Source organism: Phodopus roborovskii, unplaced genomic scaffold, assembly GCF_943737965.1.
Source record: "Phodopus roborovskii unplaced genomic scaffold, PHOROB, whole genome shotgun sequence".
Classification (NCBI taxonomy): Eukaryota; Metazoa; Chordata; class Mammalia; order Rodentia; family Cricetidae; genus Phodopus; species Phodopus roborovskii.
This window is the reverse complement of record NW_026126636.1, coordinates 14,037,833-14,049,931: the sequence shown is the minus strand read 5'-3', so window position 1 is coordinate 14,049,931 and position 12,099 is coordinate 14,037,833. Positions and strand designations below refer to the sequence as shown.

General features: G+C 48.8%; 1 protein-coding gene across 1 annotated transcript; it reads left to right on the top strand.

Moving 5' to 3' along the window:
* Positions 1-3,204: 3,204 nt before the first annotated feature.
* Positions 3,205-11,816, top strand: Galp (galanin like peptide). Its single transcript, XM_051207106.1, has 5 exons — positions 3,205-3,328; positions 7,525-7,573; positions 10,102-10,182; positions 11,459-11,536; positions 11,773-11,816. Exons 1-5 carry the CDS (start codon positions 3,245-3,247, stop codon positions 11,814-11,816), a joined length of 336 nt encoding a protein of 111 aa, XP_051063063.1. The 5' UTR covers positions 3,205-3,244.
* Positions 11,817-12,099: the final 283 nt, after the last annotated feature.

Sequence of the window (12,099 nt, the reverse complement as noted above, 5' to 3'; positions counted from 1 at the left end):
GGGGCGTGTGGCGAACAGGGTGGTATGGATGAGTCCCGTGGGATGGATACATTGATAGTGGGTCGGAGAAACAAGGGTGAGGGGGCGGGCGGGGGGAGTTGACTGTGTCCTTTGTTTTATTGTTCCACCCCCCCCTTTTTACTTAGTGTGTGTGTGTGTGTGCGGGTGTGTGTGTGTGCGCGTGCTTGTGTGTGCACGTGTGTGAGCGCGTGCTTGTGTGTGCACGTGTGTGAGCGCGTGCTTGTGTGTGTGCGTGTGTGCGCATGTACGTGCTTGTGTGTATACGTGCTTGTGTGTGTGCACGTGTGTATACGTGCGTGTGTGTGTTGTGTGTGTGTGAGCGTGCACGCGCTTGTGTGTGTGTGCCAGTGAATGATTGTGGAATTCAGATGACAACTTGGGATCAGTTCTCTTGTAGCTCCTAGGAATTGAACTTGCGTCAGTAGGTTTGGCAGCAAGCACCTTTAGCCGCTCAGCAGTCTTGCTGACCTCTGTTGTTGAGACAGGGTCCTGTGTGGTCCTGGCTGGCTTCAACCTTGCCGTGTAGAACAGAATGACCTCCTCCTGCCTCCACCTCTTGAGGGTGGGATCATGGGTGTGTGCCGCCACATCTGGTTCTGACATCCGTTGTTCTATTCTTTTCTGGTCTCAGTATTCAGTCAGTTAGCCATCCATACCCCAGCTTTCCAGTCCATAGACTCCAATGATCAAATATACAAATTATCAGGGAGAGCCAGCTGCATGATGGAGCTGGCAAAGGTGCTTGAAGCTAACCCTGATGACGTGAGTTCAATTCCCAGTATCTGCAAGGTGTAGGGAGAGAACTGTCCTGAAGTTTGCCCTCTGACCTCCACACGTACTGATATTTTCCTTGTGTTTCCTTAAGGACACAATGCTGCAATAGTTACAGAGATTTTATTTTCCTCGTGCTGGGTGGCATTGCCTAGAAGCAAGCTAAAGTATTCAAGAAGGGGCTGGAGAGATGGCTCAGTGATTAAGAGCCATTGCTGGTGCACAATTAATTATAATTCCAGATCTAGCAGGGTGGTGGTACCTTTGATCCCAGCACCTAGGAGGCATAGACAGGCACATCTCTGTGAGTTCGAGGCCAGTCTGGTTTACAGAGCTAATTCCAGGATAGCCAGGGCTATACAGAGAACCCCCTGACTTGAAAAAACAAAATAATAATAATAACAATAATAATAATTGCAGATCTAGGGGCTCTGACATCTGTTTCTAGGGTGGATACACAGAGGTCCTATGCAAACATTGTATATTTCATACAAGGGCCTGGAGGAATGGCAGATTTGGGGATCTGTGGGGAAAGGTCCCGTGGGCACCGAAAACAGTCTTACATATTTAATTGTACATTTTCCCTCAACCGTCTCTCTTGTCGCCCGATCCAGCCCCGCCCACTCCTTTCCTACTTATTTTTTTGAGTGCTGTAGCGCATGTGCAGAGGCCAGAGGGCAATGTGAGGTTTGCTTCTCGCCCTTCACCTTGTTGGATGCAGGGTCCCTTGCGTATAGCCGTGGAGCTGTGGACACGGAGTAGCTGACTGTGAGCTTCAAGGCGCGTCACCCTCTCCATTTCAGCGTAGGACAGCCGGGGTTACCGACACACGTTCCTGCCTCTGGCTTTTACAGGAGTTCTGGGGGGTCTGATCTCCAGCCCTCAACCTTGCTAGGCGTGCGCTTTGTCTGTCTATCCAGTGAACTGCATCCCCATGAAGTGAGCTCTCTCTCTCCCTCCCTTTCTTTCTTCTTCTTCTTCTTCTTTTTTTTTTTTTTAATTTATTTTATTTTATCTTGACGGGGTTTCTCTGTAGCTTTGGAGCCTGTCCTGGAACTCGCTCTATAGATCAGGCGAACACACCCCTGCATGTGCGTGTGTATGTGTGCGTCCATCCACAGAGGTCACAAGAGTGTCAGACTCCCTGGAGCTGGAATTACACACAGTTGTGAGCTGGCAACGTGCATGCTGGGAACTAAACTTGGGTCTTCTGGAAGTACAGGAAACACTTTTAACTGCTAAAGTATCTCTTCAAATTCTCCCTCCCTCCCTCCCTCTCCCTCTCTCCCTCCCTGCCTCTCTCTCTCTCCCCCTCCCTCTCTTCCTCTCTCTCTCCATTCTTTCATTTTTAGACAGTACCATGTATCCCCAGGTTAGCCTCAAACCCAAGGATGGCCTTGCATTCTTGACCCTCCAGCCTGCACCTCTGGAGGGCTAGGATTCTGGGCATGCGCCTTGTTTTATTTAAGCACACATTTCAAAATGAAGCTTAAACGAAACCCTTAAACCAGGTGTGGTATGTACCTCTAATTCCCACACTCCAGAGTGGAGGCAGGAGGATCAGAGTTTGAAGCAAGCCTGAGTTTAAAAGGTGAGCATCCTTTCTGGCGGTGGTGGCGCACACCTTTAATCCCAGCACTCAGGAGGCAGAGGCAGGTGGATCAAAAATTTCAAGCCAGAATGAATTCAAAGTTACCTTGAGAAAACTCGTGAGATTCTGTCTCCAAATAAAACAAATTAAAAATACCAGGGATGTAGATAGTTCTATGATAGAGCCCCTGCCCAGAATCCCCCAGTGAGGGGCTGGGGGGGTGGCTCAGTGGTAGAGTCCTTGCCCAGAATCCTCTGGTGAGGGGCCGGGGGTGTGGCTTGCTTCTTGCCAATGAGGAGCCCTAAGTTCAATTTCCATTTATCAACTCCCACACCCACCCCCACACACAAATACACACACCCCCGACACACACACCCCAACCACACAGAAAGAGGAGAGATTCCAAAATAAACAGATCAGAATGTTTATTTTATTTTTCTGTGATATACTTAAAATAAAAAGACATTACCTACCTACCGTTGGTCATAGCGCTGATGTCATGCTGCACGCATATGGTCAAACTCACTCACCTGTAGACCCTATGTGTACTTTTTTTTCCCTGGGAGGCTGAGTAGATCAATTCCATTCAGTACATTTCTCTCCACCACGTCAGAGCTGCACACAAACGTGCTATGGAGAATAACTTTTGGTGTGTGTGTGGGGGGTGCGTTTCTAGACAGGATGTCTGTTTCTGTGTAACCCTGGCTGTCCTGGAACTCACTCTGTAGTCGAGACTAGCCTTGGACTCTCAGAGAGTCTGCCTCCCAAATGTGGGGAGTAAAGGGATGGGACCGTCAAGAACAATGCTCGCTCTGTCCTTGCAGCTTTTTCCGCTGAGCGCTGTGTTCTTCCAGCTTCAGGATGGCCTGCTCGGTGCATCTGGTCCTCCTTGTCGCCATCTTGCTGAGTCTGGCAGGAACTCAAGAGTCTGCACCTGTTTACAGGGTAACACCTTCCCCCTGCTGCTCCCCTGGGTGGGGGGAGTTTTACACGTTTTTCTTTTGCTGGTTTGATCCAGGGGGACGTGTAGAGGGGCTGAAACCGAGAAGGTGACCTGGTCAGCTTGGCCCTGGGAGTGGCGTAGAAGTCACGAGAAAGTAGATATTTGGGACTCAGTTTACTCTGCCCAGTGCGGTGGCACCTGCCAGCCATCCCAGCTCTCTGGAAGCTGAGGCAGACGGGTTGTGAATTCAAGGCCAGTGGACAGCACAGTGAGATCCTAATTAAAAATAAATAAATATCCGGGCGCTGGTGGCGCACGCCTTTAGTCCCCACACTTGGGAGGCAGAGGCAGGTACGTCTCTGTGGGTTCGGGGCCAGCCTGGTTTACGAAGCGAGTTCCAGGACAGTCAGAACTGTTACACAGAGAAACCCTGTCTCGAATCCCTCCATCCCCCAAATAAAGTAAACAAATGGAAAAGGAAAAAAGGGTGATGGATGTAGCTCAGTTGGTGGGGTGCTTGTCTGCATAAAGTTCTCGGTCCATCCCTGCAGGGCCTGGTGCTGTATGCCTCTAATCCCAGCACTCAGGAGGCAGGAGGAGGATGAGCAGGAATTGGAGATTAACTTGAGCTAGTAATATTGAAGCTAGCCTGGGCAACACGAGGCCCTGCCTGAAGAAAAAGTGAAAAGAGAGGGCTACCTAGATAGATAGCTCAGTGGGTAACAGTGCTTCCTGTGTAAACCTGGGGCTACCTGGATAGCTCAGCGGGTAAAAGCGTTTGATCAGAAGCAGAGAACTTCTGGAAGCGGGCTCTGACTTCTCAAGCGTGCTGTGGCGGGCACATGCTCCCCACCCCATGCTAACAACAAAAGGGGAAAAGAAAAATAGCCAGCATAGTGGATGATCTATGCCTGAAATCCCAGCTCTCAAGAGGCTGAGATAAGATTTCCGCTAGATTAAGTTCAGCCGAGCCTCTAAAGCAGGTCCTTGTATCAAAAACAAAAGCCCAAGCATACATCAGACATTGTAACCCTTTCCGTTAATCCCAGCACACAGGAGGCAAGGACAGGCCAGTCTCAGTGAGTATGAGATAAGCCTGGTGTATTTAGAGAGTTTCAGGCCATTTAGGGGTTACATAGTGAGACACTATCTTTTAAAAATGCTTAGGGGGCCCGGCAGAGGCAGGTGGATTTCTATGAGTTTGAGAGCTAGTTTCAGGACAGCCAGGGCTCTTACACAGAGAAACCGTGTCTTGGAAAAACAAAAACAAACAAAACAGGCAGGGGTTGCTCAGTGTGTAAGGGCCAAATGTGGAGACTGGAGGTTGAGTGCCTTAGTGCCCTCCTAAGTGCCATTTGGGCCTGGGGCCACACCTATCATAGTGCTGAGGGGGCAAAGCAGAGAGTCGGCAGGGCGAGCTGGCTAGCTAGACTGGCTGAGCTGACAGTCTGGAGGCAGAGGCGAGATGGTGTCTCCGAGGTCCAGGCCAGTCTGGTCTACATAGAAAGTTCCAGGACAGCCAGGGCTGCATAGATAGCCCCTGTCTCAAAACAGCACACACCTCTCTATTCTAGGCTGCCCTACAATTCCCACGTAGCCAAAAATGACCTTCCAATTCTGAACCTCCTGATTTTACCTCTGAAGTGCTGGGCCTACAAGCGTCTGCTGCCACACCCAGTTGTACACAGCGCTGGGGCATGCCACAGACTGACAGACAGACATCCCTAGGTCACCCCTCCAAAGCTCTTTGTCAAGTTATAGCTCAGTGTGAAGTTAATGGGCGGAGCTGCCCTGAGTAAGCAGGACAGGGTCTCACTTACTTACTTGGGCAGCTTAGCTAGAACCAAGTGATATGACCCAAAGACAGAATCTGAATTCAGCCCAGTAAGTTCAACACCGGCGACTGCAGCTAAAGGCAATGCATTCTAAGCTTGAAAATTACTGGGGGAGGGGGAACAGGAGGAGGAGAGGGAGGGGGAACTGTGGCTGGTGTGTAAAATGAATAAAAAATTTTAAACAAACAAAAAAAGAAAACCACTAGGTTTTTAAGTAAACTTAAAATGCTCACAGAGCCCGGTGTGGTGACAGACACAGGAAGATGAGAAGTTCAAGGTCACCCTGGACTGCATGGGATGTTCGAACCCCTTGTCAGCCTTTTGGCTAAGATCAAGTGTAGCAGATTCAAGGCCAGACCAGGCTACACGAGACCCTTTCTCAAATAATTGAAGACAAAAGTAACAGCAATAAATCTCTTCACTACACATAGTCACTCACATGATGTGCGTGGGGGTCACGTGTTTATCAATAAAGCTGTCCCACAAATTTCATTTGCCAATGCATATTGTACTATACACCACAAACACTGCAATGTGTATCTGTTAATAAAAAGTTACTAAAAGGGGGAGCTAGAGAGATTACTCAGAGGTGAAAAATAATATTGCTTCCCCAAAGGGACCAGAGTTCAGCTCTCAGCACCCACATCAGGTGGCTTATAAGTAAAAAAAAAAAAAGTCTTTTTTTTTTTTTTTTTTAAATGCTAAAAAGGACAAAAAAGAAAAGAAAGAAAAAACGATCAGTATCTGGCTCCTTGAGATTGGAAGCCCGGCTGACTTTCACAGCAGCTGACTTTCACCTTGGCAAGACATTGTCCCTTCCCTCCCTCACTCCCTCCCTCCCTCCCTTTCTTCCCCCCCCCATAGGGCAGTGGTTCTCAGCCGAGGGGTCTCCACCCCCCACACATCAGATATCCCGAACATCACATATTCACATTATGATTCATCCCAGTAGCAGAATTACAGTTATGAAGTAGCAACAAAAATAATCTTACGGTTGGGGGGGGTCTCCAAAACACGAGGAGCTGCGTTAAATGGTCCCAACATTAGGAAGGTTGAGGACCACTGAGATAGGGTCCCATGTAGATAGGCAGGCCTCAGACTAAATAGCTGAGGATAGCCTCTTTTTGTTTTTTGTTGAGACAGGGTTCCGCTGTGTAGCCCTGGCTGGCCCTGCATTCAGAGAGATTTGTAGACACAGTTTCTGTTCTGCCTGGTTCCACAGCCATTTACCACCAAATAAGCACGCAGAAACTTGCATTAATTATCAAACTGTTTGGCCGATGGCTTAGGCTTCTTATTGGCTAGCTCTCTCTTAATTATTAACCCATCTCTATTAATATAAGTATTTCCACAGAGAATGTTGCTACCTCGGCAGCTACAGGGTGTCTGCTCTGGTGGCCCTCTCTGCCTCCTCTACCCAGAATCCTCCTCATCTCCTAGCCCCGCCTATACGCCCTGCCTGGCTACTGACCAATCAGTGTTTGATTCGTCAGCCAATGAGAGAAACATATATACAGAAGGACATTCCCCATCAGAGATGCGCCTGCCTGCCTGCCTCTGCCTCCTGAGTTGGGATTAACCGGATTCTGAGGATGTCCTCCAACGCCTCTACCTCCTCAGAGTTGAGATCACACATTTCATTCAATGCTGGGGAGAGAGCCCAGGGATACACGTTTGCTAGGCGGACGCTGTACCAACTGAGCTACAACCTCCATTGTGATTTATTTGTTTCAGTTTTTATTTTGAGGCAGCATTTCACCAAGTTGTGCGGGCTGGTTTTGAACTCACTCAGTAGCCCAGGAAGTCCTTGAAACTTAGAATTCTCTTTTTGTCAAACCTGCCAAAAAGCCGCACCACCAGGCCTGGCTATCAACATACTTATACAGTTTATAATACCACATTCCTTGTTAACTCCAAGTACCACACTGTCCAGTTGCTATTGGAATTCATTCATCGCCCAGCCCAAGCTGTCATGTTTTAGACATCATATTTCTCACAGTCTGTCTGTCTGTCATCGTGTGTGTGTGTGTGTGTGTGTGTGTGTGTGTGTGTCGTGCTTTGACAGTGAGAGTGTGGAGGTCATAAGATAACCTGCAGGAGTAAGATCTTTCCTCCCACAAGGTAAGTCCTGGGGGTTGAACTCAGGTCAGACTTGGCACCAAAGCACCTTTACCCATTGAGTCGTCTTGCCCGGGCCCTCCACTTGCTAGGTTATAGGAAGTCTAATTGCACAGGGCTGAAAGAGGGACTAAGCAAAATATGTCACTGGCTAGTATCAAGGCGGTATGGCGATCTACATCACCGTAGACTTCGGGGATCTTGCCACTTTCCTCTCTTAGTCCTCATTTCTTCATCTCTTCCAGGGACGAGGAGGCTGGACCCTCAATAGTGCTGGTTACCTCCTGGGTCCTGGTAAGTTCTTTTCCTCCATGCTTCATCCCTAATTCGTGCCTACCCAATGCCGATGGCTTTGTGACCCAGCAAAGATGCTGGATTGGTTGCTTTTACATCACAGTTGCCAGAATAGTTAAGGGTGGAAAGATCCATTGTGGCTCATGGTTTCAGAGGAGTTCGGTCCATCATGGTAGGCAAGGCTTGGCCGGCTGGCATGCATCACGGAGGTGGGTGTGGAAGAACCCAGGGATCTTTATGTAGCCAAGACTACTACACCCTTCAAAGACCCGCCCCTAGTGACCCATATCCTTCAGTTAGACTCCACCTTCTAAAGGTTCCACAACTTACAGAAATTGTAGGAGAATGAACAAGTGTTTAAAACCTGAGCCCATAGTGGATGGTTCAGATTCAAACCATTACATCTGTATCTAGAGGAGCCTGCAGGGTCAGCCCAGGCAGAGGTCTGTGTGCAGAGCCCGTCATGGTGTTCAGGCTCAGTCTCCCTGTGTCTCCATTTCTGGCTCTGAGAACAGAGAGAACAATAGTGGTCCCCACATTCGTGAGAGGTTTGTGAGGTTTAAGTAAGTTGTCTATGTAGCTCAGTTGGTAGAGCTCCTACCTAGCACACTGTAAACCTTGGGTTTGATGCCAGGACTGCATAAAATTGGGTGTGGGATCACACACCTGTAATCTTAGCACTTAAGTCATAGAGGCAGGTGGATCAGGAATTCAGGGTCATAATGAGCTACTTAGGGAACCCGAGGCCATCCTGGGCTACCTGAGACTCTGTCTAAATAATAATAATAATAATAGTAATAATATAAAATAAGAGGTCCTACCCAGCCTACAATCCACAACCCCAGAGAAGCTAGAACCCTCTTTCAGAAACAGATGGAAGCAGATGCACAACTAACCACTGGGCCAAGCTCCTGGAGTGCGATCGAAGTGAGGGAGGAGAGATAATGTGAACAAAGGAGTCAAGACCATGATGGGGAAACCCACAGAATCAGCTGACCCGAGCTAGTGAGAGATCACTGACTCTGGTCTGACAAATGGAGAACCTGCATAAAACTAAACTGTAGACTCCGTTAATGTAGGTGACAATGGTGTGACTGGGACAATACATGAGGCCACTGGCAGTGGGTCCGAGATCTAACTCTAATGCACAAACTGACTTAGTGGAGCCCATTCTATGCCGAGAGACACCTGGCCCAGCCTAGACACAGGAGTGTGTGTAGGGGGTGGAGAGCTGTCTTGGTCCTGCCTCAAGGAGATGATGAGACAGACTTAGCAGACTTCCTAGGAAAGGTCTTACCCTCTCGGAGGAGCAGGTAGGAGATGGAGGGTGAGCGGAGCAGGAGGAGAGGAGGGAAGGGAAACTGGGATTGGCAGGATGGCTCAGTGGGTAAAGAAAGGCACTTGCAGCCTAATGGTGTAAACCTGATGGCCTGAGTTTGATCCTAAAAACCTACATAACTGGGAGGGGAAAGGGTTGACCAGATGGCTCACTGGACAAGGGTATTTGTCTCCGATCTTGATGACCTGAGTTCCCAGTATCCACGTGGTAGAAGGAGGGAACCAGGGGTCAAGTGGCCTATTCATATAATCACATACTGCCGCACGGTGGGTACCAGCCTCTCTCCCCAATTTACTTCCATCCCTGACTCTCCACTTCCAGGAGTGACTCTTCTTAGGAGCATGTGTAGTTAGCCACACAAACCAAGCCCAGTTCCCGCCAAATCCGCCGCACCCCATGCCCGACAATAGGCTCAGCTTTTTAGAAATAAAAGCGGGTTGAGTGTGGTGGAATACACCTTTATATCCCAGCAGTCAGGAGGCACAGGCAGCTGGGTTCAAGACCAGCTTAGTCTACATAGTGAGTTCCAAGCCAGCCAGAACTACATAGTGAGGATTTGTCCCAAAATATAAAGGAGGGAGATGGAGGTCACATGCTAGGGTTTATGAAGTGTTCTCTGCCATTCGCAAGACCGTAAACTAAACTGCTTCACGTTTCCTACGTCTTCAGTACTTTTATTATGAAGTGAAGAACTTTGTTTCTCAGAGGTCTATGAATACTCAAGTCAGAGGCTGGCAAGTTGGCTAGATGGGTAAGGGTGCTTGTTGGCAAGCCTAAGGACCAGTGTTCGGTCCCCAGAAGGAGCAAACTGACTCCCATAAGTTGTCCTTTGACCTTCATACAAGTGCCATGGCATGTGAACTGCTTCCTCTCTCTCTGTTTCTCTGTCTGTCTCTCTCTCTCTCTGTGTCACACACACAACTAACAAATAAATAAATGTAACAGAGAGTAAGAAAACCCCAGGTTGTCTTGACAACATGACAGGAAGAGCTGAAAATGTGAGATTTGTTCCCAGACACAGGAGGGTTAGAGCCCCCCTCTAAGCCGTTGAGTTAGGGATGGTCAATGGGCATCCTATCCCGAGGTTTTGCTTGGAGTTATTCTGCCAAACGCCCGGAGGGCTTTGGTGGATCCTGTGTGGCCTCATTCTATTAACCAGCTCCTCTGCTGTCTCCCATCCCTTCCCCAGTCCTCCGCCTTCCCTCAAAGGCAGAACAAGGCAGGAAGAGGGACTCAGCTCTCGAGATCCTAGACCTGTGGAAGGCTATTGGTGAGTAGCGGCCCCTCCTTCTCAAGCACCCTCCTGCACATGCTCGCTGTTGGCTTTCGGAACTGGCGGATGTGGGCTCCACTCCTCACTGCCTCTTCCTAGGTAGAAGAAAGAACGTGGGAAAATAGTGTAACTCTGTCAGGCTTTCAGTTTCTCCACAGGTAAAATCATAGCCACGACCTCATTTGGGTGTTATCTCGTACTTGGGATGTGGAGGCAGAAGCATCAGGAGTTGAAGTTACCCACAGCTACATAGTTATTTCTAAGTCAATCTTGGTCACATGATACCCCTTCCCAACACTGCCCTCCCCTAAAAAAGTAGGACCAGCAAGATAGCTCAGTGGGTAAAGGCACTAGCAATCTCCAGGACCTACAAGATGAAAGGAGAAAACTGACTCCCATAGGTTGTCTTCTTATCTGCATAGCTGTGCCAAACGTGTGCGCGCGCACACACATGCTTATCACACATATTCCATGCATGCACACATACACACACGCTTATCACACATACCCATGCGTGCATGCACACACACACACTTATCACACACATGCACACACACACACTTATCACACACACATGCACACACACATACACACTTATCACACATACCCATGCATACACATACATACATACACACTCACTACACATGTATACACACCACAATACCCCCCACATACACACATATAACACACTCATCACATACATACACACACCATACACACTACACATACACACACATACATATACACTCATCAAACATACACACACGTAATACATAATACACACACTCAGCACACATACACACACAGTCGCTACACACACACACACTCATCACACACACAAAAAAAAAACAAAAAGTTGGGCAAGCGGTACGAGTCTGTAATCCCTGTGCTGGGGAAATAGATGGCCAGCTCCGCTAGCCAAATGGGTGAGCTCCAGGCTCAGTGGGCAATCATGTCTCTGAAATTAAAGCAGAGAAGGACGGGCTGAAAGCCTGCTGTTGGCCTTGGTGCCCCCCCCCCCGCCCCCCCCCGCAATCGCTCATGAGCATGCACAGTAGCACACGCTCGCTTCCAAAGCCCTTAACGATCTGGCACACAGGGGAACTACAGTTTTCTCAAGCGAGAGTCTTGGAAGCTGACTGGGAGGGGCCAGTGAGTGCAGCGCAGGACTTAACCTGAGCTGCCTCCCCGTTATCACCTGTGGTTCTCTCCATCAGGAAGCCAGCCCCCTTTGGCATTTTAGTCCGTGACGATGCCTTGTCCCTTTTCCTAGATGGACTCCCTTATTCTCGCTCTCCAAGGATGACCAAGAGATCGCTGGTAGAAACGTTTGTCAAACCTAGGATTGGAGGTAAAGACGGGAATGTGGAAGGCGGGCATGAGAGTAGGGGAAGGAGCACCCTTCTGCAAGCCCATCTCCCTTCACACACCCCGCCTCTCCCCTCTCGCTTCATACCCCGCCCTGTCTCTCAGACTTGGCCTCAGGGACCAACTCTAATATCCAAGCCAGTCCCCAAATCGTACAGCTGAGCACTTTTCCAGATAAGCACCTAGACCAGAGCCTGATACCCTTCTCTGTTCCTACAGCCTTGCATGGCCAGACTCCTCAAAGTCCTTTAGGAACCAGTTGAGCTGGGCAGTGGTGATGCACTCGGGAGGCAGAGGCAGACGGATCTCTGTGAGTTCAAGGCCGGCCTGGGCTACAGAGCGAGTGCCAGGACACCAGGACTATTATATAGAGAAACTATGTCTCAGGAAAAAAAATAATGAGTTGAGTGCCACTTCTCTGTAGGTTTTTTTCCCCTGACCATCATTTTTTTTTTTAAAAAAAATTACTCATATTAATTTTTAAAAGTGTTATTAATTTGTTTAGTTTATTTGTTGTTGTTGTTTTTTTTTCGAGACAGGGTAGCC

Bases quoted from the DNA above. Each gene is read 5' to 3' on its own strand.
- Galp (XM_051207106.1), top strand. From the start codon at position 3,245: ATGGCCTGCTCGGTGCATCTGGTCCTCCTTGTCGCCATCTTGCTGAGT. The intron at 3,329-7,524 runs GTAACACCTTCC...CATCTCTTCCAG, and splicing joins AGTCTGCACCTGTTTACAGG to GGACGAGGAGGCTGGACCCT. The intron at 11,537-11,772 runs GTAAAGACGGGA...CTGTTCCTACAG, and splicing joins TGTCAAACCTAGGATTGGAG to CCTTGCATGGCCAGACTCCT.